This window comes from Camarhynchus parvulus, chromosome 2 (genome assembly GCF_901933205.1).
Source record: "Camarhynchus parvulus chromosome 2, STF_HiC, whole genome shotgun sequence".
Lineage (NCBI taxonomy): Eukaryota > Metazoa > Chordata > Aves > Passeriformes > Thraupidae > Camarhynchus > Camarhynchus parvulus.
In genome coordinates, this window is record NC_044572.1 from 20,701,236 (window position 1) to 20,726,216 (window position 24,981).

Below are 24,981 nucleotides of genomic sequence, written 5' to 3' on the forward strand. Positions count from 1 at the left end.
CTTCTGTAATACCAACAAGCCTTTGGGAACTAGTCTTTCCTGGAAAAATAAGTTAATGCACCAAGTCAGCTGTTAACTTTGCAAGGTGCTGTCTGAGATAAGGGCTCACATGAACTATTTCTCTGCTACATAAGTGCTATGTTTTATGAAGCCAAGTTTTAAGGCACTTCAACCATTCTGACATTTAGTAACTGCATTAACTAGTATATGGAAGCAAGATTAATATTTATTAGCTTGAAGTATCATATTTTATTCAAGTGATATCATAATACATTATGCATCTGCCAGTTATAATCCATTTTAATTGGTTCCAAAACCTAAGCAGTAAATAAGTAAGACAGTTTATCTAGTTAAACTGAAAAAACAGCATTCCACACAGCCAGTACTAAAGATGTCAACCGTATAATAATTCCAGCATTATGTTATGGCTTTCCAGAAAGTCATGAAGTTTAACAAATTAGAACACATCAAGAGCCATTTTCCAAAGATTTATTGAAGTAGCGACAGGTTGCTCATACTGTGCTGGAAAAAGCAGTTTTATTGAATTCAGATACTTAAAAACAGTATTGCAGCACAAGATATTGCTATTTGTAAACTAGACTCCATTGTAAACTCTAATCCTTCAGGGAGAGTCAGTTTGCAAGATCTAAGACCTATTTCCTAGCATAATCATCTTGCGCTCATGGAAAAACTGCAGAAAGGCACTTGAAAGCTGTTTCTTCCTTTAAGACATGGACTTTTTCAATCTTGCTGGTAAGAATTTCTCCTTTAGTAAGAATGCATCTTCACTTCAGCTTTACTCCAAGTCATCATGATGCTGGGAAGTTTCATTAATAACCTAATGAAAAACAGAAACACTTGCATTAAGTTTTAGTAGGGAGATTTTTGTGGGTTTTTGAAGAGTTAGAAGTGGAACATCCACTTCCAAAATGTGAACAAGAGGGTATCAGCTCTCACTTATGAGAAATTCTAGTTTGTAAATAGCACACATAAACCATTCAAGTTTTATTTACTTACACCAACAACAGCATCTTATCCTAAGCGAGTGAAGTATCTCTGTTTACTGTCACATGTTTTCATAGGGAAATCTATTGAGAACTTGCTAACTCAGCTGAACTTAAATAATCAATACACAGGTAACAATCACCAACCTAAAGTTTTACTATCAGATGAATTTTGATTATTTTTTTTCCAGAGAAACCTGTCTGCTATACCTGTATGTTCACACAGCTTGGAATGCCAGTTGCTGTTCTACTCAATACTTACTACCACATACAAGCTGCAGTAAGCAGTAGGCAAGCTGAAGAATTTAAGGTTACCAGCTGTGATAGAAATAAAATTAAAGTTACCACCAACCTGTCCATCTCTAGTTTCGACGGTCTTAATTAGAAGTGTTCTCTTTGAGTGAGTGTCAACCATTGGCTGAGACTCAATGTTGGTTTCTGCAGAAGAAGATGTATTATTACCAATAGTCTAGATGAAGTGCCTCCTCAAAGAAATGAGGCGTAACAGATTTTAGTGTCAACTTTCAGAATCCCAATTTAGTATACAAGGAAGTCTCCTGCTCTGAATAAACCAGGTCTTCCACATTTTTTTTCTCTGTGCCCCTTAAAGCACTTTCAGCAGGTATCTAAACCAATTACTTGCTATGTATCAATATTTAAAAACATGTGTCCAGGAACAGAAGAGCTGCTACCATCAAAGGTTAAGTAGTTGCAAATACTGTAGTTGGATCCAAGAAGAGTATTCACAACTAACTGCACTTTTAAAAGTTCAAAAACCAGCAAAAAAGGAACTATCCACAACCCTCATGCTAATGATACAGCAACTGCCTAAACTGAAATAGCAGAAACAGCTTACCTCTCAGGTTCAAAGCAGCAAAGGTTGGAATAGGCATGTTAATCCTGAAGGAAAAAAGAAATGGGTAAAATCAGATATGGGTATAAAGTATCTTCTAATAATTTCTGGCTTTAGAAAAATGTTTGCATGTGATTACCTGCTCTCTTCACCCTCCAGCAGTTTTCTGTAGGTGGCAATTTCAATATCAAGAGCCATCTTTACATTCAGCAGGTCCTGGTACTCGCGGAGATGGCGAGCCATTTCTTCCTTCATGTTCTGGATCTCATCCTGCAGACGCCCAATAGTGTCTTGGTAGTTAGCAGCTTCCACAGCAAAATTCTCCTCCATTTCACGCATTTGGCGCTCCAGGGACTCATTCTGGAAGAGAATAGTGAAATCAAGCACTGCTGCAGTTCAGTGACTCTTCCCCACCCTTGAGACCCTCAACATTTTAAAGAAGGAAAATTGTGTTACATTAGTATCCTTTCTGAAAATGCCTAGACATGTCCCAAATTTGTCATCTCCTTATTTTCCCTTTGCAGAGTCAAGGAGAGTTATGCTGCAGCGTGATTTGAGGTGTGCCACATATTTGTTGTGCCAGGTGGCAAAGCCATCCTTTACAGTAAGCCCAACACATGCAGTTCAAGTCAGCATGCAGGCAGTCCTTAGTAGAGGAGATCTGCAGGTGTACTAAACACTGTTACATCTATTTCAAGCTTGTCTTTAAAGGAGTCATGTTTTAGCAACAGTAAAATTTGCACCTTTCACTGCTCCTCCAGGTTTTTTTAGTAACTTTATCTGTACCTGATAGACAAGGCATAAACACTTTCAGAAAGTGCTAAATAAACAGTGACTATTATAGCAAGAGAATGAACGTATTGTTTACAGCTTAAGACTGATTCAATGTATCAATCTAGCCAGTGCACTGTTGTGCATACACAAAAATCGAGCCCACAGCATCCTTTTCAAAAAGTATTAATATGCTGCTGAATTGCATAGCAGATTCCTGCTTTCACATCCAAATTGACAATTAAACTGCAGTGCAGTGCTTAAAGCTGCAATGAAGAAGAACAACTGCTGTCTTTTACTTACGCTTCCCTTAAGAGCATCGACTTCGCAGGTGAGAGACTGGATCTGTCTGCGGTACTCATTGGCTTCCTGCTTGGCCTGGCGCAGGGCATCGTTGTTCCTGTTAGCAGCTTCAGAGAGATCTGCAAACTGGAAAACACCAGTCCTGTTAGCATAACACTTCAACAGAAACAGTGAAACAGACCTTCTGTGGACACAGCAGTTGAGGACAACTGGAGGTATTACAAGGGTTAGCACCTGAAATGCTTAAATATTAGTATTACTCTTAAAGTGCCTCTTCTATTTCTAAATGTTACATTAGAATTCATAGCAAACTTTCGTACTTGTTTTCCTGCCCTGTACATTTCCCATCTTTCCACAATTTTTTCACTAATTTCTCCAGGCCAGGAAAGACTCCCAGTGTGCACCCATTACTTTGCTGCTGTAGTAATGGCACAAAATGTTTTCAGTTGTACCTTTCCCATAGTAGGATTTAAAAGAAGACTTTGTGTCATGGTTATGTTCATGTCCATTAGAGAGACAGAGGGAACAGCAAGTGCTACAGCAAAGCTGTTAAACAGAATTAGTTCCAGTGCCAGATGCATTTTACTTACTTTGGACTTGTACCACTCTTCAGCTTCCTGAAGATTCTTAGCAGCAACACTTTCATACTGTTGGCGAACATCACGCAGGGCAGCAGTAAGATCAGGCTTAGAAACATCCATATCAATTTGGATGTGCTGTTCCTGGAGCTGGGCCTGCAGTTCTCGGATTTCCTTAGAGAGAAGTGGACACTCAACATTATTGCACAAAAGCACTCAGATCATACACAGGTGAGGACTCTGGGACAGAACCAGCAAAGAGCTTCCTTGCTAGACAGTCTGCATCTAAACACAGACCTCATTTCTCAGCTTACCTCATCATGAAGTTTCTTCAAGAAGACAATCTCCTCTTGCAGAGACTCAACTTTGCGCTCGAGATCAAGACGTGCCAGAGAGGCGTTGTCAACATCCTGAGCAGAGAGAAGAACAATCCATAATTTTACAAAACTGATGGAGAGAAGTCTCTTACAGGAAGTTTAGCAGCATACAGGCTGGTGCTACATCTGAGCCTTTTGGCAAGACAATAGGAAATCAAAAGCTGTAAAAAAACCTTTTTGCCACCTCCTACCTTAGCCTTAAACCTTAGATATGCAGCTTTATTCTGAATTTGAAAGCTATACCACGTATGTTGATTACATCTTTGCTGACATGCTGCTAAGCATGATCAAGAGCACACAGATCATAGTGGGTGTAAATCCTTCAAGTACTTGAGTCAGAAGTCTGCAGTAAGTGCTTCTAGCTTGACTACACTGACAAAGAGTTGCACTTTGCAAACTTCCACTCTTTTCAGTGGGGCTTAAAAGTGCAACACGTGTGCTGTCAGGCCTATCAGTGGGCTTAACTTATGGACTGCTTGGTGAAAAAGCACAGAGCCCCTTAGGTTCACAGACCACACTTTTAAAGCATACTTGTAAAGCTGGTGAGGTATGTGTAAGAACTGCAGTATTCACAATGCAGGTCAACAGTTCTCCTTTGAGAAAAAGAAGGTGTGAGCATAAACACAAACTGAGCTACTCATCATTGCCTACACCCTCACAGTTGCTGGCAAAGGCTCCACCTTTTGCTGCACAGAGATAGTCTTAATCAACAGCAAAAATTCATTTAGAGCATAACAGAAGACACATCATGAATGCTCTAAAGGAGCAACTTGAATTAGTTCAAAAATATAAGACATTGCCATTGATTGGCAACTTCTTACATTTTGAATGTGTAAGGCATTTAGTTTGCAAAGGGGAAGATTGTTCCTTTCACGCTAGTTACATACACAGCCACATGCTTGTGCTCACAGGGTATTAACATATCAGGTTCTCACAGCTTACTCTAAAGCTATTTTGGATTGCCCAAAGCATAAGCATTCCTAATCAGCAGCTCTCTTTATTATGGCACCTTTGAAATAAGGAGTGTTTTCTTTAGACTCCTAGAAAGCCTTTCCTTGGATCACTCCTACTCTGGGCCAAGGTCCTTGCTCCAGAAAAATTATCCTGTTTACTTTATCCAGCAAAATACCCCTTTCATGCATCATTCCATAACTTTTCTATCAATTCCAGTTTTACACCCACAGTTCGTATCAGCTCTTTTTCAGCTAAGGGAAAGAATTTCCTAATTAATTTGTTCTCCTCCCCCCAAAACCCCTCATGACCATTCTGGCAGAAAATTACATGGCTATGACCCAACATGTTTACATAACTGGCCAGACATCCAAAGATTTTCTAGAGGATTTTGCAGAAAACTTCACCCTGAAGGCTTTATTTTTTTTTTTAATAACAACTGAATAGCTACAGGATTTTAAGACCTTATAGTAAATTGAAAGCAAGTTAAACTGAAGACACAATATGTGGCATGTGCTTTACTATATGCTATCATTTATGCATTCCCTATCACTAAAATTCAGTGTTTCAGTAGTTTCTAGATGTGTGGAGAACTACATAAATGAATTGGCTACTTGTAGCCTGAACAACAAGGACAACTTGTTTGCAGTTGGAATACGTGCTGATTTTATCCCAAGAGCTTCTTCAGTGCAAGCCATTAACCTTGCAGGGTTGAGCATCCATGTTTACTTTAGACAAACTTAATGTTAGCCAGGACCTGACCTGTTAGGCTTGTCACAGGTTCAGGACCTATTCCTTGCTGCTAGACTAGCTGGCAAACCTGCAGCAACTTTCTCACTGTGATGCTTGTCCTGTCCCAAAAGGAAAGTCCTCACTGAACTTTCACATATACTTTTTGCAATACATCCCTCAGCACATCAGTAAAATCATATCTTTGTCCAGAAGAAATAAATTAAAATTCAGTACATATGAGCTGAACAGTCTCTGAAACTGGCAGCTTTTGGAAATAAAGGTTAAGTTCAAATATTTGTTCTTTATTTTACAATACTGAAGTACACAACTGTTCCATCAAGTAAAAAGTATCTTTGATGATACATCAGAACAGGAAAGCACCTGCTGAAGTGATCCAAGTCTATACAACTGTACAACTTTCCAGTGGAAAAATATAATGATTTAATAGAAAGCTGTGCATTGTTTTAAAGTGGAAAGCACAACAGGATATTTCAGCTTCAGTGTTCTGTGAATTTAATTTCACTTTCAGAAGAACAAAACTTGCACTGAAACAGATTTAGGTTTCAAAACCAACATGTTAACTCCATCCTTGCCAGTAAGGAAAAAATAGGTATGACTGATGGTCAAATCAAGCACACCAGCATGCACCAGTTATGTCATGAGGGGATTTAGTGTAGAGTTTCCATAGACAATGCTTTGCATTTCTTATGCACAAGCTACAACTTAGGAGGGTAAATGGATCCAATTCTGACTGTCCTGCATGCACACATCTGCTGGAGGCTGAGCTTCTGAGTGACCCCTTTCCAAATAAAGGGAAGAGCTGGATAATGAGGGTAGGGTAGGCACACCAAGCCAAGCTTACTTTAAAGCCCAGAGCCTCCATAAGATTTAACTGGATTGAAATGCAGACATGCCTAAAGTGCACCAATTATATATGAAAGATCAGGTAAAAGCCAACCTTAAGTCAATTGATCCTTCAACTGAATTCAGCAATGAATCAGAGTAGATGAGGTTCTCTAAAACTTAAGTTAAATGCTCCTTCATAGAACTTCACACTACAGTAAATTGTCTTAGCGCTCAAAAAAACACAAACCCATAATCTTAAATTAAAGCAGTATCTCAGACTGTTGTTTAAAACTTCTGTCCCTGGAATGCCAGTGGAGAGTGAATTCCCAGGCTCTGAATGGGAGTAGGTGTTTCAGTTTCCCCACACTATCTCTTGAACACACCTGCTGTCCTTCAAGGACTGTAAATATACTGCAGTCAAAAGCCTTTCCCAGGGAAACACTAACAATCAAGTGCTGATTTCCTGAACAGTGACTTCTGTTAATGCCTATGAAGAGCTCCGGGACAAAGTCAGCCTGTACCCAGCTGCCTGGTGATAAGGGCAGTCACTTCCAGTCTCAAAGAATGCTAGCAATGCTGTTTTACACCGGGAGTTTTAGGGAAGAGACCTTGTTTTGAGAAGGCACATTCCTAAATATCTCTTAGTCCAAACAAGGCTTAATCTAAGTTGAAAGCTGGTTTTGCACAAGTGAAAACTTGAGCTTAAGAATTTTAGAACACTGTTTGCACAGTTGTTTCTGGTTGTCATGTAGATTTACTTTATCTGGATAACATCACAACATCCTACAAAGACTAAACTCTAACATAACTTGTTTCCTATGTTAACAGCTTTGTTTTACGGAGGATTAAATTTCATGTTCTTAATGGACACCCAGAGGAGGCAAACTCAATCCTGTGACCTCGCCCCAAGGAACACACTGTCTACTTCTTGTCAGCAGACAACACCCACATAAAAAACCTTAAATTTGAAACTCTTGCCCAGTAATGCACTGACCAGTGATTCATCAAAAAGGAGTTCTGTTTTGTACAAAAACTGGCCCATAACAGACACATTTCGCTAGAAATATTCCCGCACCATTACACATTTACTAAGAATGCAGCCCACTGCGCCCTCCCCTCCGACACAAAGGGATCTATTATTTCAATCTGCTGCCACCACACTTGCCATAATGCCTGTATCTGCATTCCACGGTGAATCCCATAGAAACCATTAATACCCTTCAGCCAAGCGAGCAGATGGCCCCCTTTCACTTTTATTGGATCGGAAAGTGATTCCACGTTGGGGTGTTTTTTGTAAAACGGGCTAGACTTGGATAAAGCAGGACAATAGTTTACTCCCCTCCCCTCAGACTGCAGCATCCCCCTAAAGAAAACACGGAGGGCTTGCGTGAGAACTGACGGAAACCTCTTTGTGCAAGGAAAGCAAACTCCTGCACTCCCACCCTCCGCCCCAGGCACAGCCACCACCCCCTCGGGCTCCTCCCTCCTCCACCACCGCTAACCTGTCTGAAGGACTGCAGGGTGTTCTCGGCCTCCTCCCTCTGAAGCATCTCCTCTTGCAGCCTGGAAGGGGCAAGACGGCGGTGAGGAGGGAGCGGGGGTCCCCCAAATCCCCCCCGTCCAGCCTCCCGCCCGCCCGGTACCGCTCGGGATGCTCCGCGCCAGGGGACAGGGCGGCGGGGAGGCAGCGGGACGCGGCAGCAGCCCCAACCCGCCTTCCCCCGGGACACTCACTTCTCCCGCAGCCGCATGATGTCGTCGGCGAGGTTGTCCCTCTCCACTTCCACTCGTGCCTTGTCGTTGGTGAGCTGGTCCACCTGTCGCCGCAGCTCCCGCATCTCCTCCTCGTAGAGGTCGCCCAGGCGGGACGTGCCCTTGCCCTTGAGCTGCTCCAGCTCGGCCAGCAAGATCTTGTTCTGCTGCTCCAGAAAGCGCACCTTGTCGATGTAGTTAGCGAAGCGGTCATTAAGCTCCTGCAGCTCAACCTTCTCGTTGGTGCGGTTCGCCTTGAACTCCGTGTTGATGGCGTCGGCCAGGGAGAAGTCCACGGAGTCGTGGAGCCGCATGGGCGGCATGCTGCTCCGCAGCCGCACCGACGTCGTCTTGGTGGCGTACATGCCGCCGGGCGAGGCGGACACGTACCGGGCGCTGCTGGGCCGCAGGGCGCTGCCCAGCGAGTACCGGCTGCTGGACGTGATGTAGCGGGTGCCGGTGCTGGGGCGGCTGCCCCCGCCGAACATGCGCCGGTACGAGGAGTTTTTCGTGCTGATGCTCATAGCGACGGCGGCGCGGGCTTTGTAATCCGGGAGCGGAGCGGGACGACCGGGGTGCGCGGCGAAGAAGGGCGGTGGCTGCGGCCAGGGCCCCTTCTTATGGGCGCCGCGAACCCGCCCCGCGGACCCGCCCCGCTCCGCCCCGCCCGCGGGGAAGGGGCGGCGGCCGCGGACACAAAGGCGGCGAGCGGGGCGGCTGGGCTCGGCCGGCGGGGCGCGGAGGGTGGGCGGCAGCCTGTGCTGAGGCTGGGTCCCCAGGGGCTGGCAGGTTTCCGCCGGGGCTGCGGGACGTGGCAGGGCGGTGTCCCACACAGCGGGCGCGGGGAACCCCGGCACGGCGCGCCCGGGGAGGACGGGCTGACAGCGGCGGCATCTTCGGCGTCGCGGAAATGGGCGCTGGCTTTCCCCCTCTCATCTCGTTGTCCCCCTCCAGAGTGAGCGTGGTGGCTGCAAGAAGGAGCTGGCAAGTCTAATGTCATAGGCCTGGCAAGATACTCCGAGTAACTTATCAAAACCCCTCTATAGGTATGATGTATATTTATCTAGATATCTTTCTAAGAACCTTTCCTTTCCTTTTGAGTTTTCCAAAAGAGTAAGATCAGGGAAAAATTATGCTAACTATTCACAAAGGGCTCCCAAGTGTTCAAAATAAGCAGCCAGAAAATAATGTATGTGTTTTCTTTAGCTGCCTCCCATGATAGCAATCTCAGCTCCTATGATTAAGAATAAACTTTACAGGTTAAATATGTTTTCCTTGTAGCTGGGTAAGCAGTTACATGCCTAAGGCTTAATACTGCCATTATTGTAACAATGATCCCAGGAATAATTTAGGGGGTTTTTATGTGGACTGTACATTATTGAAATTACTGTATCCAGGATCTTGCTCCTGGAAAATATCTAGGACAGTAGCAGGCTTGATTTTAACAAAGTTCATTTCTCCACTTCTGTACCAAACACACTTTGCTATTAATTTTGGTAGGCATATGATCAGAGTCTTAGGAGAGCACCCAGCAAAATGATAATTGTTCATTAACTATGATCAGCAAATACATACAAATATGTGTAAAATAAAAGGCCAGACAAAAATCCCAGTGTTTTCAGAGCAATTTTACTATCAAAATGGGACTACTAGCAATGGAAAAGAGTGATGTAGGTAGTACAGGGCAATAACAATGGAATAAAAGTTAACAGAGAAAAACTTTGAGTAGCAGCAGATTGTTTCAGCATGAATGCAGAGGTTGCTTAAGGAAGATGACAGAAGCTCTGCCATTTAGATAACTTTAAACTTGAGTGGCCCAACCACGACTCACATTCTGAAATTCTGCACTGATGCATCAGATAAGGGACATCCTTTTTTCTCTCTGCTATGGGAAGTGAGTGATACATTGTAGACATATTATCTGTAATGCATTGCTTCAGCACTTAGGGGATGCAAAACTACCATTGATTTTTGATTTTTTTTTTTAGCTTGCAGTCCTGCAGGAAAAAATATCTTCACTGGAAGTTCTGAAAAACCTGAATATGAACAGTGGGTAGAGAAAAAGGTAATCTTCACACCCCAATTCACAGTAGTCAACTATTGTACTTCAGGTAATGTACTTTACAAGGAAGACTGTGAACCTATGTATTTTATTAAAGATCTTGTTTATTTGAAGGAAATTTTGCTTTGTGTTCATTCTGTTGGCAACCAGAAGTGCAGGAATGCAATTTGTATTGCATTCCTAAAAGTAAAATACTTTTAGTGTATTGCAACACTAAAAGTAAGTCCTTGAGGTTTTAATTTCTTTTGTTCACTGAGGCTTAGTCAAGCAAAGGAAGCTGACAAGGTTGAGCCACTGAAGTACTTGCAGTATAAGTCCCAGGCTACAGCTCATTCCATTCACCCACTGAATAAGAGGCAGAGGTCACACAGCATTCCTGAGGCTAAGGGTTCCCAAAGCCCAGCCTGGACGCTGTTGTGCTGCCCAGCCCTCTCAGAGCTCTATTTAAGCCATCAAGTTTGAGCTGTAAGCCTTTGAGAGCCCTGGCACAGAAGTACATACTGGTTCTGCGAGGAGGCAAAAACAGCAAAACAGCACATAACAAACAATCTCACAGATTAAAGATGCTGTACTCAGAAATACTGATAGCTTTAGTAGACTGTTGTTTTTTAAAGGTGTGCTGGTGCCCCATCTGTTTTTCCTAACAGAACACAACTTATACTTCATGCAAACATATGCAAGAATCATCCTCATTCAGAAAATGCTTTGCCCCTAAAATCCAAGGTATTTGTTTTAGTAAATATGACCACCCAATTCATGTTTCAAGTGTAATTTCCGTATGTTTATGTCACTGCTGCCATATGTGCTCTTGGCCACCTGCCTCATTTCTGTGTCTCACTATGAAATGTTCAGATATTGTTGGCTGTTGGGACTACAGTAAACCTTTAAGTGCCTTTTGCTGGTTGGCACTTACACAGATGTACGAATGGAAGAAGCTGTATGTTTCTTGTAAGCTGTAATAAATTTAACACACATTTGCATTGCCACCTCCCCAGGGGATTAAAACATGTCCCCTTGAAATGCAGAAAGATCTCTACTGTCCTTCTTAGAAGAGACTGTCTCAGTGTAGCCATAAACATCATGAAGAGTGTACTTTGAATGGAAATGAAATCACAGTAATGTCTAGTTTCATGGAAAATGCTATGGGACTCTTAGACGGTGGCTGATGGAGATCCTGACCATTTCTGACATGAAGATCAGACAGCTAAGAGCATCACTCAGCACCACGTTGGGGATTATTCATAAACTACTGGTTGTCATCTGTCCTGTTTACTGCAATGCCTTCCCTTGCAATTCCAGTGTGCAGTCATGCAGCTGCCCGGTCAGCCCACAACATCACCTCTACAGAAGTAGATCAGAGGTAATGGCACTCTTGAAAAAACAAACAGGTATTTTTATCACAAGACTTTCAGTTCAGACTGTAATTTTCTTTTATGCCTTTTTTTTGCGGCCTTTTTTTTCCCCAGATAATTATGTATTGGTTTACTGCCAGGAATGAAATATGGAATCAAGTCCTAGAAATTTAGCAAAAAGACACCTGTATTGTGTGTAACTTTTATTAATGGGGAAGTGGATATGCACAGAGAGAAGATACACGTGCCTGAATGGCTTTATACTACGTGTTGGTTGTACTAAAAGTTAAAAAGTCCGTATAACAGAATTTCTATTATTTCCTTGCAAAAGTATCTATTGGTCTGAAAACGTCATTGAAAAGAGTGGCATTCACTTTTTTTCTTTTTATTTTTGAAATTTACCATTTAATCTAACAGTAAGAAACAAGACTAATTTAAGTTCAAATATTGAATGTGCTTTCCAGTTACATAAACCTGGACTAAACAGATGTGAATGCTTTTCTTAATCAGATTTATGCCCTTTTTCTAAAGTTTCTACTTCCAGGAGGTGTAGAAAGACACATAAAGATTAAATACCCATGAAAAAACATCCTGCCATGCAAATACAATAATTTTTGTGTCAGTACCATACAGCAACCATAAGCCCAGGTATGCATGGGGCTGTAGAGGCATTCCTTCACACAACCCCTGCACCATGACAATCAAACAAACTCTGGGCAGTAGGGACACATTTTAACATGAGGAAATAAAAGACCCTTAACACCCTACAGACAATTGAACCAGAGGAACACTCTGCAGTGCTCAGCCAGAGTAAATGTTGTGGCCTATCACTTCAGTGACTGCTGTGGCTTTCACTGTCTAAGAACACCTTCAGCCATGGCCTAAAAACACAGACTGCCATGATTTTGAAAACAGAAAGGCCCCTGTTTAAGAAAAAAAGGGATTCTGGCTGTAATGCTCAGCTGGAAGAAGTCTCTCCCTTTAGCTAGAGCCAAGTGTGAGGAGGAATCCCCAAGAAAGGCCAGTGCATCCAGGGAAGTGATGGTTTTTCTGAACCCTGATAATGCATCTCCCTGCATTCTAACTAGGAGAAGATGATTTGGATTTCTGAATTATTACCAGGCTGCAGAACATCTAACTGTTCCAGCATTGAATTCTCCCCTTGTGAGTAACTTCCTTGACTAATTTTTGTCTTGATAAAGAAACAGGCAAATTCTTTTATGAAATTTATTTTTAAAATTATGTTGCCTATTGTCATTGCCAGCGTTGCAAAGCATATCAAATTGGTATGACTAGCTGCTGATTTTTTCAATTAAATGACTAGGTTCTATACTCAAAACTAACCAAGTCTGTCTGAAATACTCTATTTTAATGTAAAATGAACTATATGAAACTGGCAGGGGTTTCATCATTAAGGAAGTGATTTGAACATGAGTCAAGCCACCCTGTCACACGATTTACATTTCCAAAGAATTATTATTGTCGTGCATGAGGTGTCTCTCTACTATGGTTTCTAATTGCCAGAATAGGAAGTTTTTTGTATCAAAATGGGACATTTTTGCACCAAATCAGGTGCTCATTTTCAAAGCTACTACAGTCCTGTGCCCTGAGGTTGTATCAAACACCATGCACACCTCTAGGAACAGAGGAGAAGTGTTTAAGCTCTGTCACAAGTATAGCAATTTATATAATCTATTCCTTAAAAAATAAAAAACCCCAAAAAATTAAGAATGACACCCTGTCTCACTTCATTTAACAGAAATAGCACTGACTGCTGAATGGCAGCAATACAGGAATCACTGGTACATATAGAATGAGATTTTCCAAACTGAGAAAAGGCTTGGCATGGCTTAAGGCTCAATGCTCAACTCTTTAGGCAGAACAAATTTTTAGAATACACAAAATCTCTCAGTCTTGATTTTGGGTGCCCCAAAATAGATAATTTGAAATTTTATCTCTCCACATCTGTGTTTAATGAAATTTGTATATTGTCAAAGACCAAGAAATTGTTCAAGGATCATGATAGGCACTTTGTAAGGACCATTTAAGATAAATATCAGATAAAATTAAGCAGCTCAAGTTTTCAGGAGAATCTATGCAAAATACATAGTGTAGCTTTTTTCTGTCCTTTGCCACACTGCTGACCTGGCCATCTTGGCCTTGCTCAGCACTAGGTTGCAATTCCTGCAGCACACTGTTGGTTCAGGTAGAAATCAACTGTGTGGATGAACACTTACTTGTCACATTACAATGGGAAGCACTGTCTTGGTTCACTGTTTTAAATTTTGAGGTTGCAAACTTTTTCAAGGATGAGTCATCCATCCATCCATCCATCCATCCATCCATCCATCCATCCATCCATCCATCCATCCATCCATCCATCCATCCCCTCTTTGAGAAAAAAGAAGTGATTCTTGTATGCCATTAATGAACCCTGTCAGTTAAACACTTACTACTTCTTTTTGGCCAAGTTTCTTCAACTCAAACTACTTAAAGAGCTCCTCTAGCCAAAAAACAATTAAATCTGAGAAGTGATTTCATTCTTTTCTCTCCCCCAGTTCCATCACTTACACAAAGCATAAATAGCATAATGTTTTCTTGCCATGATATACCAGGAAATGATGATCTTTCTGAGGAAGAGGCAGGACAAAGCAATGGAATCGTTAATTGTGTGCAGCAATTGTTCCATTCTTCCTTTGAGATGCCCAGGACAAGCAGAGCAGTACTCCCTCCTTGAAGGCCAAGTTTTTAGTGGATTCCTCAGTCCAAGTTCTTGTGCCAAATCCTGGGTTCCAATGAAACTCATAAACTGAGCATACATTGTTTTAGCCATTCTGGGATTAATTGGCTCCTTTCAAAGGGAAGAGGCAGTGCTGCACACACCCAAAAGCTGAGAAGACTGAGTTTCTAAAAAGACATTCTGTTTTTGCATGTCAGCTCTATGCCTAATTTTCAAGCATAAATATACTTTGTCCAGTCGGGATTAAGGAGGGAAGATGATCCAGATTTGAGATGCATAATATATTGTGGGCCATAAGGAATTGAGTGGAAAATTAGTTAAATACAGATGAGATGATGCATATGGCTGGAGAAGGAAGAGAGCAAATGTCTGGAAGAGTAGAGGTGTCCATACCTTTTCAGGTGGAACAGTGTCCCATTACAAAGACAATTCAGTGTCTACCCGAAATTTTCCTTAGGAATTTGGTCTTGTATATGGTCCAATACACATACTAGGCAGAAGAGAGTATGTGTAGGATGACAGGAGAAAGGACCTGACAACTATTCAGGAGCTTTGTAGATCTTTCAGTTTTGCTAACTCAGACTTTTGCCAGTGTTTGTAGCTGTTTATTTGACATGGATCAGGCATTTTTATAAACTCCATGACAGAATTTACCAGGCCCACCATGTAAGTCCAGCACATCAGGATGAAAAAACATACAGGTCAGACGTCAGGATATTTCAAAGGGAGAGGCATAGTTTTCCCTTAATACAGTAATGCCACTGACCTGCAGTTGTATTCTGAAAATAATCAACTTCTGTCATATCAAGAGGAATCTTGAGAGCTATCCCACAGATGAAGGACACAATACTATTGTACTACAATATACATGAAGCCTGGACTGCCAATGACAATGTGAACTATTCACAGTTTAGGTTAATTAATTACTTGAATTTAATATTGTTAGGTTTTGAACAACAGTGTCCTATGCTGTTGGAGATGAGTGCTACATCTGACGTGGCACCAAAACTGTGATAAAATCATCTTCAGGGACTTCATCTAACATGTAGGGTTCTCAATGGACAATTCCAACAATCTCCCATTGTATTTTTCTGTTGATTTATGTGAAACACATTTGCTGGAGTTTTAGTAAGCCCAACCCCCTACCGCTGAATTTTGACACTGCCAGTCCATTCTGGCATATGTCTTCTGCAAGAAGATTTCTCTTCTTCAGAAATAACTATTTTAGGCTTTCTTAGCCCTTTTTGGCTAGGCTTTTTGGGGCCTCTCTCTCCAAGCTGTCGTGGCAAAAATAACATTTAAATTTCACAGTCCTTTTTCTTAAAAAAGTTTGTTTCAACTTTAGAAAAACCTAAAGCTTTTGTTCTTAGTTGAGGCAAAGAGGAAAGGGGAATGGGCCCCAAAAGAAGCCAAAAATTACACTGTTATATTTTTCCTAGATTTCTTTCGCAATATCTTCTCAATTTTCCCTTTATTTCAGTTTATCCTTACAAAATCTCAGAACTTCTTCAACTCTCTTGTCTTATCATAGACTATTTTCCAAGAGTCTTTTGGGTAGATATTATATTGGTGTGTTTGACAGATATCTGTAGACATTTCCAATGCCAGAAGGAGAACATCTTAAGTACAATAACTTTAGCAATTGCAATCCATAACTGATATCAAATAGTTTTATATTCGTTTTTAAGTAACTCACTTGCAAATGCTAGCAATAGAACCAGGGTGGAAGACATCTCTGTGCTGCCTAGGCACCAAGTGCTCGGCTTCTTGGGCAGGTCTTACAGTACTCACTGTATACAATTTTGGTTTAATCTAATCTGAAGGTCGCTCAGGAGGGCCACAGTTACAGCTCTGCTATGGCTGCATTAAAGGTTTTCTTTCTCTCTGGAGAAAATATCCTTCTGCTGAAATCCTTCCACCATGGCAGATCTCATTTCCTGTGCTAACTAATGCTACTCGTAGTCAGAGATTAATCTCACCACATGGACTGAATAAAAAAAAACCACCAACAGTTCGGGCAGGGGCTGAACTCCTTAAAAGACAAAACTGCAGTCTACAAAAGCTGTAGGTGGTACCAGATGGCCTTGTGATCAGAAGGTGTGACCAACACTGATATACAGCTACAAGTCTTTTTTAGTTTGCACAGTGTAAGTTGTGCAAATCATACGGGGATACTGGAGGTGAAAATTCTTGCCTTAAGCAAGAAGTGAAGAGGCATATCCAGGCTCACTGGCTGCACTTTCTTTCTTTCTTTCCCTCATCTCCCCTCCCCTCCCTTTGAGAGAGCAGCAGGCACCACATCATTTCCTCCTGCCCTTGCAAGGGAGCTGGGATCTCCCACGCCATTACCTCATCCTGAACTGATCCCCCTTAACAAATGCCTGGCTCCGTGCCTGCTGTCGCCCTTCAAAGGTCTCAGTCAAAACGCATTCATTGCACCAGCAATCTTTTGCCTGACTGCAGGGGCCTTAAAGAGCTCTGTTTTGTTCAATCCAGGGAATACATAATTTTTTATATAATTTTTTTTTTTTCAAGCACTGGAATGTGTAAGTTCAAGAAAGTCAATAACATAATGTAAACATATGCCTCTCATCCAGCCTGAGTAACCACTGCAGGCCAAATGTAACAAACAAGCCAGATTTATTTAGATTTAAATGTATTTAAACAAGAAAAGTAAAGATTTAATTAGAGAAGCAATGTCTTTTTATTCCTTACTCCATACAGAGTATATACCTAGCCCCAAAACCTGAAAATCAAATCCTGAAACTGAGCTAATATTATATTTGAAAAGCAAAAAGTTAAAAATGTTTGTGTCTGATCACTCTTCCAAATAATTTCAGCTACATAAATTTTCCTGGTATCGAGTTCTTAGAAAATGCATTGAGAGAGGCTGACAAACTTGGTTTGATGTGGTTTTCTTTCTAGTCTTGCAGATGTGTGGCATTATAAATGAAAATCATAGGCTTCCTTAGCCATACAGGCACAGCCCAGCTGCTTCCTGGAAGCACCACCGCTGTGGTCGACAGCTACTTTTACTGAGCAGCACTTCAGCAGAAATCAGCTCTGATAAATACCCTTCTGAAATATAACATCCAATAAAGATCGACTTTGATAAACTGCAAGAGGTTTTCAGTTTTGTTAGTAACCTACTGGGCCAATGGTTATGGAAACAATAATTGATGCCATACGCTCTTGGAGATTTTTTTCAATTCACTGGTTGCATTGCAAGAGTATGACATGCCTCACATTCCTTCCTGGCCACAGTGATTTCTTACCCAGAATATGAGCTTCCCTTCCAGACAGCAGAGATGTTCATATACTCTTCCTGATCCTCACTTGGGTGTTTAGTAGGTTATATTGGACCTTTGGAGAAAAGAAGCATTTTTTGTTATTCAGCTATTGACATTGATATTTGCTTGTACGAAGTTTTGGCTGATCACTGTGAAGGCACTTTCAAACATGCAGTGTACAAGCAGAGGGAGGTTTTCCCTGTTCTCTCTCCATTTTTTAATATGGAGAAAATGTTCACAAGCACTTCCTAGCTTCAAGTCCACTACCTTTCATCACCCAGAGGTTGCATTCATGGCCTGGACAAAGCCCAGTGACAGGCACTGCAGACTGGCAGCCTCCTGTCACAGCTGGGGGTGAGCAGAGGCCCTGCTGGCTCTGCTCTGCTGCAAAGGGGAGGGCAGGGAGGAGACTCACATGTAACTGCTTATCGAGTTTCGTGTGCATTTTTTGAATTATAGACACAGCAGTGAAAATCTTTTCTTCTCACTTTGAGGGCAAGATTACACGGTCCAGTCATATTTTGTTTTTCAGTTGCCAAGTACAATGCAGAATCTTAAGGAAGGGGGCATGTTTCTGTGATGTTCTTTTGCACCATTACTAATTGTAACATTTTTAGCAATTCTAAAGCGTTTTAAGAAGAGAAAATATTGCAGTGGTTTCTTGTTCCACTAACCACATGTAGCTGTTTCACTACATGTTTGTTTTATTACCAAGGCAACAATTTCAGACTTGGCATGATTATCTGTATCATACCACTCATCAGAGATGTGGGCAAACTCCAGAAACTTCTGCATTGAGGAAATGATGCTAGTTGATATGAGGCAGGAGTTTTCAAAGCTGTCTCAGTGAAAATGCTGATATCACATGCTTATGTCAACAACTTAAAAAATATCATTAAAAGATCAGTTTGCTTAAAATATATATTTACTATAAATATATTGGAGTCAAGCAAATAGCTGTTTCATCAGTGCATTATCATAGTTCTGTAGATGTGATCATTTAGAATAAATTAACATCATTTTAGAAAAGCCTTTCATTTGTTATTTAAAGCCAACCACATTGTGGAGCCATGATTGATACATGAAACAGCCCATATTTGTGTCCTAAAAAATGCAGAGTCCGGAGTTGGACTTTGGACTTCAACTCTGCTATTAATCCCCTCTGTTAATAAAATTTAATGTTCATAGAGTTTTAAAGGAATCCTATCCATCCTATATGCATGGAGAAGAGTAAAAAGGAGGTGTCACAATACCCAAATTTCAGTGAGTCAGAGATCCAGTTGGGAAATTTTGCAGATATGTGGCTGCTTTGGGGTCACAAGACAAACTTTGAGCAACATCTAGCTCACCCCATGACAATGACAGCACATGTTAGCAAGATTTTCTGAGCGAAGTATGAACAATTGCTTTCACAGGGCTCACCCTCTCTCTGCCATCATTCCGGGTTTTCCTCTGAGAAGCAAGATATGAGTGGCCATGGATCTCAGCACTTCTGAGCCATTGCTCCTGTGCGAAATAAGCAGCATGCCTTAAATACTATTATCTAAGTTAGGATCCAGAAAGTATGATTATTATGCTGACTTTACATTTTTAAAGTGAAGAACACTACAAGTAACTGCTTCTAGATTCCCTGTTTTCATTCTGGTTCTTTTTGCAGCTGTCAATTGATAAAGAGAACCAGGTTAGGTCAGACACAGTTATACAGAATTATAGAAGTGACTGCTGCCAGTTGTTAAAAAATGAGCACTAGGGAAGTTTTGGTGTTTCCCATTCTTTACAAGAGGAAGCCAATAAAATCCCAATCTAGTTTATTAATTTCTTTGTTGCCAGAGTGGAGGCATGTTGATCATATTCTCCAGTTTACTACACTGGAAGAGGAAGTAGGTGGAGGATTTCCCCTGAGCTGGGAATGTTCTACTGCCACCAACCAGCACTGCAGAGACATCTCTGTAGCTTTTTCCATCTGACTCCACTTTTCCTATGTATGAATGGCAAAAATACCTTGGAGTCAGGGAAAGGAGAAGGAAAAACAGGTCTCACCCCTGTCTTCCTGTCTGATATTAATCACTCCAGGTGCTGGGCAGCTCCAAATAAATGAACTGTTTCTGGCTGACTACAGCTCTCACTCATCACAGTATCTAGCATTGCTGTCATCTGTAGCTTATGGGAATAGTAAGACAAGAAACTCAAACTCATTCTTCAGCTTTACTGATTTCAATAGTCTAAAAGTTGCTTTTTTTTTTATTTTCATCTTCCATCTATATTTTGAAAGAGTTCTACTAAAGTGTATCTTCTTAGCTGATAACAACCTTGCTCTTTGTAATCCATCTTCATAATCTTGATAAATTTTCTTCAGGGCCTTCAGCATCTTTGTCTCATGACTCATTTCTCCAGAAAGCACATTTCTAGTTTTGTTGTGCCATGGGTTCCATTTTCTCAGTTCTCCATCAACTTCCAATGCAGGAAACCTGCATGCAGCTGGTTGCAAAGCCTGCTGCTCTTCTCCGGTGTCTCAGCTGCTGCACTTCCTTTTGTGTGACATAAACTGGGACTTGTTTTAGTCACCTTCCATGGCTGACAAATAAAGCAGCAGCCCCAGACTCTGATAATGAAGATCCAGGTGAATGACAGGTGAATGACAGCACTGTTTTGAAAAAACAGGCAAAGACTGATATTTTTACTTTGAAATTTTGTTTCTAATTCCATTGTTTTCCATCCTGTATTTTGGAGGAGTGCATTGAAAGGAAGCAGATTTACCTCTTTTTTGCCCTCCAGTTTCAGCTAAAAATCCTTCCCCCACTGTAAGTCAAGAGGTGGGAGCTACTATGACATGCTGTATGAGGCAGCTTCTCAGGAAGAAAGAACTATTCCTTAAACCCACCTTGTTTTTGACAGGTTTCTTACAACAATATAATTAAATCAAGAAACTAGTGGAGAAACATGTTCAGGTTTGGGTTGGGTGATTTTTTTTTTTTTAATGTTTCATCTTCACTTTACAATCTGAATCTGCAAACTGAAGCGTAGGTGAGTGTCTGCTTCACCGTGGTGGGTAACCCATGTAACAGTCTGTGATGCATTTACTTTGGTTGATATATACACACACACACACATATATACATACATACATATATATACACATATATACACAAACTATTTGTTTAAAAAACCGGACACTTTGTGGGGCACCAATGTCATTGAGTAGTCTCTTCCTTCTCAGTTTAGCAAGAAGCGTTCGGGCGAATAAGAGCAATTTCATCAGTTATTTCCTTCTTTCCTGCGCGTGTTTTGAAAGGACTTCTCGAAAACGGGCCCGCACACATGTCCGCCCCTCACGAGCAGCAGCCCCGCCGCCACCCCGCACAGCCACCCTCTGCCTGCGCTGTCCGCACCGGTTTGGCCCGACCGACGCCCAAGGGGGTCATGGCGGGCAACGGGTCCTTCTCCCGGCCCCTCACTGCCAGGAGGACGCAAGTGGCGGAGCCGCCCCACCGCGGAGCCGATCCCGCCCGTGGCTTCCCGAGCGACCACCAAGCCCAGGCTGCCGCTGCCGCCGCCGCTCCGGGGCGGCGCAGGCCGGGGCGGGAGGGGGGAACGAAAGAGCGGCGGAACGGGCGGGCGGCGCTCGGGGAGGCGCCGGGCGGGCCGGCGGGCCGGGCATGGCGGCGCTGCGGGTGCTGGAGCTGTACAGCGGCATCGGGGGCATGCACCAGGCCCTCAGAGGTACCGGCGCGTCCCGGGGGGCTCCGTGCTGCCCGCCCCGCCCGGGACACCCCGCCCTCGGGGGCTCCGGCTTCTCCGGGGGGGCAATGCAGGGTGCCCCTGTGCTCGATGGGGCGGGTGAAGGTGGCCCCTTTTCTCCCATAGCCCCTTCGCCAGCCCGGCGTGTGGCACCAGGAGCACGTTGGAACAGAAATTAGGGATCCCTGCTCCTTGTTTGGCCCAACCAGCTGCTTCTGGAGAGGCCATGATTTTGTTTGTTATTATGTGCTGTGTGTAATACAGAGGCACCCCTGCTGCAGATGGGATGGCGATCACTGGGATGCCCAGGATGATAACCACACGAGCCAGGGTCTCCCCCTGGCATGCACGTGGACTTGGTTTTCATAGGCCGTAGTTAGGTGAACAGCTGAGCCATGTTCCAATATGAACGAGCCTGACCATCTGAGGCTGGTGTAATGTTTTATAAACATGAAAAGGAAATGTGGTATTTGAGCTGGTATAGAGGGTTCACACCAGCCCATGTTCCCAGGTGAGTTTTTGATCAGGCACAAGGAGCCCCGGAGCTCAATTTGCTGAATTGTTAAGGCGCGGCCTGGCTGACCTTCAGCAGGTCCTGTAGACTCTCTGTGCATTGGCTTCCCCAAATTAAAAATTGAGTTTGGGCTATTGATTTCCATTGTAAAGTACCCTGGACCTTATTACTTTGAAGTCCATGTTTCAACATGCATTAGTATAGCTTATGATAATCACCATAATAATTTTAATTGTAACTACAATCTTTCAAATCTTTCAGTCTTCAGGAACATTAGCAGAGAGCATTGTCATAAAAACATCAGGTGGAAACTTGCCTTATCTTGCTATTTTTCCAGGGAGCTATGGAATATTAAGAGTATGCTTACAGAGTGAAATCCATTAAGCATCATCCCTTTACTTAAAACAGCTTCAGAGTTGTCAGAGTGGCATTTTTCCTACTATCCTATTTTTGCTTGAATGTGTCTTAAGTGCTTTATTTATGAACATAAATATATAAAATATATTCTAATGTATTTATTATGTATGTATAAACACACAACAAAATAGGTTCTTACATTGTTCATGAGGATGTATCTTCCTTATTTCCAGAGACATTCTTAGAATATTAAGAGGCAAGTATAGCTTTGTCTGGAACTGCACATTTTGGAGTTTTTGTAGAATGAAAGCAGTGGTTTATGCCTTGTGTATAGTGTACACATTAATGATAACATGCTGCTTTTCTGGTAACCAGATTCCTGAAGTATTGGCAAGCTATCCATGTTTGTTGTGTTGTAGACAATTTCCATGTTTCCATTGAAAGTGGACTGATTCCTGAAAGTTAGCCTACACCATGCTTTCTTCACTCTTTACTGAACTACTTAGCTGTGTTCTTGCCAGAATAATGGATGTCTTGGGGCAGTTCAGTAGTGTGCTGCAATGTTTAGTAGATTATAATGCTAGATGTGATGTCCTGTGAGTTTCCACCTGTGAAAACATCACTTGCAACTCAGTAAATACTCAGAAGGGTGGGAATGTTGGGAATGCCTCATTAGATTATCAGAAGACTGTAAACTTTTATCCAAAAGATACACAGAATTAGTGATGCCCCAGTGGATAGTTACTACAAATATGAAGCCTTGAAATCATGTCACCTAATGGTGTAGTTTGGAGACTGAAGGACTTAACTAAACCCCTTGTATTATTTCCTGAAAAGGTGAATTTACTTCCATGTTTTCTGTTTCTGAACTTGCTGAACATAACTGATTCAGTGTCAGTCTTGGGTGTAATTTCTGTTCTTGTGGGTTTGCATTTGACTGAAGAAATTGCAATAGGTATGAACAGTGAGACTGAGATTTTTCCGTAGTGGTATCGGCCAAAGCAGATAAAGGGACTGTAAGTAAGGACATTTAATTTATTATTTGTGTAAATGACCCTAATTAGTTCAAAATGGTCAGGTACCAATTGAAATTTGCAAAGTGAATAGACACAAAGCTATTTGCATTACAGGTGGTATAATATTTTTCAATCTGGGTGCTTATGGTTCTGGGAAGCAAATGGAGTTCAGCCCATAAGCCATGTTGTCTGAGGAAAGGTCCAAACCATACACTTCTAGCTGAAAATATTGTTTAGAGTCTTGTTAAAAGTAACAGTCAGGCAATTGGATTAAAAGGTGTTCTACAAAATTTGCACTAAGCTAAGTATTTAATAACAGGTCATTATATAAAACTGTTTTTGATGAATTGGATTTCATTTGGGAGCAGAGATATACTTGGGCATTTGATAATTTCTGCTGGTTTTTAAAGTCCTTTTGACATCTGGATTCAGTTTTCTTACACAGTTTATGAAGGAACAAAGTCAAGGGGCATTGAAGTGTTTGCTTTTATGTGCAAATAAAACAGAAAAGAAGTGAATGTTCCTCTGTAAGTACTTTAATAATGTGTTTCTTATATGTTTTTGGCCTATGTATGTACATGAAACTGTGCTGTTTGAAAAGGTCTCTGATCCTATCCTCCATTTAGCCAGTGGCAGATTGTTCAGCATCTTCTTTTAAATTGTGTATAGAAATATTAGAAGGGTTGTGGGGTTTTTTTCCATATAAATATGAAGTTTGAAAGAAAGGCCTCCATTGTTCCAGTGCTTCCATAAGCCAGATGCACAACACATGAGGATTATGTATAATAATATATTATCTTAGTATGGTTTCTAGTGAATCTGTAAGCCAAGAAAAATAATAGGAATATGTAGAAAACAGAGGGAGCGTGTGCTATTTCAGTGGCAGCATCCTGGGAAAGCCTTGTTCTACAAAAGGGATTCTGCAGTTCTTGCAGGCTAGTTCCTGGCCATGTAATGGGGTCAATTATGGTTAACTCAGATGGTCCAACTTTCTACTTTTCTGTGAAATTGCCAGTGTTTCAATTGGCAAATAGGTATTTCTCAGGAAATCTGATGCTGACTTTTGTACCTTGATGCCCTTCTTGGCTGTGATCTTTCAAAAACTTTGTTAGAGGATAGCTTGCAGGATGAAGATGTTTGTTGTTTTGGCAGCTGTCATTAACATAGAATGCATTTGGTACCAAATAGAATGCAATTGGTTTTGAGATTGTCCTTGCCTACAGTAAAAAAATAATTGAATTTTCACATATTGATGGAAGTTTATAGTCTCTTGTGTTTCTCTGTGAAGAGTACATAGAAGTTGTTAGTACATAGTTTCAAAGTTGAGTCACATTCTTTTTGACAATGGAGAGAAGGCTGTTTCTGAACTTAGGTTTTCAGTCTAAAGCTGAAAAAGAAAAATCTTGGGGATTGTCTAGCTCTGTGTTGGTACTTTAGATGTAGATATCTCAGCACATGTAGAATTTCTGGTTTTAGATTTTGAATGCTTTATAATAATATTTTAACACCAAAGTCCTGCAAAAAGATACCATCTTTTGATGGTATCTTTTGATAAAGATACCATCAAAAGATGGTAAAGTTGAGCTTAGTTAAAGTCAGAAATCAGTGAGTCTCTTCAAATTCACACTCTTGAAAGATTGAGGCGCTGAGGGATGAAAGTGCATTTCTTTCTTCTTCCCACCCTGTACCTCAAGCCTTTTGGGATTTATAAAGATTGATGTTTAAGTCAAATATGTCTAAATCAA

The 24,981-nt window shown here is 41.6% G+C and overlaps 2 protein-coding genes across 2 annotated transcripts in view; one reads left to right on the top strand and one right to left on the bottom strand.

Annotated features, from left to right (window-relative positions):
• Positions 1 to 225: 225 nt before the first annotated feature.
• On the bottom strand, positions 226 to 8,775 carry VIM (vimentin). The gene is made up of 9 exons (XM_030965841.1): positions 8,150 to 8,775; positions 7,918 to 7,978; positions 3,824 to 3,919; positions 3,522 to 3,683; positions 2,932 to 3,057; positions 1,997 to 2,217; positions 1,861 to 1,904; positions 1,357 to 1,442; positions 226 to 838 (listed from the first exon to the last, which is right to left on the bottom strand). The coding sequence occupies exons 1-9, from the start codon at positions 8,689 to 8,691 to the stop codon at positions 797 to 799; spliced, it is 1,380 nt and encodes a 459-aa protein (XP_030821701.1). The 5' UTR covers positions 8,692 to 8,775; the 3' UTR covers positions 226 to 796.
• A 12,476-nt stretch (positions 8,776 to 21,251) lies between these two features.
• The window catches only part of TRDMT1 (tRNA aspartic acid methyltransferase 1), a 28,910-nt gene continuing 25,180 nt past the window's right edge, over positions 21,252 to 24,981 (top strand). The window contains exon 1 of the mRNA XM_030943784.1: positions 21,252 to 21,331. Within this exon, the coding sequence (XP_030799644.1) occupies positions 21,268 to 21,331 (64 nt within the window). The 5' untranslated portion in view covers positions 21,252 to 21,267. The remainder of the gene's footprint in view (positions 21,332 to 24,981) is intronic.

Coding starts and splice junctions, on each gene's coding strand:
- VIM (XM_030965841.1), bottom strand. CDS start 8,691: ATGAGCATCAGCACGAAAAACTCCTCGTACCGGCGCATGTTCGGCGGG. Junction 3,058..3,521: donor AAGAGTGGTACAAGTCCAAA/GTAAGTAAAATG, acceptor GGTGTTTTCCAG/TTTGCAGATCTCTCTGAAGC. Junction 839..1,356: donor TCGAAACTAGAGATGGACAG/GTTGGTGGTAAC, acceptor GTTTTTCATTAG/GTTATTAATGAAACTTCCCA.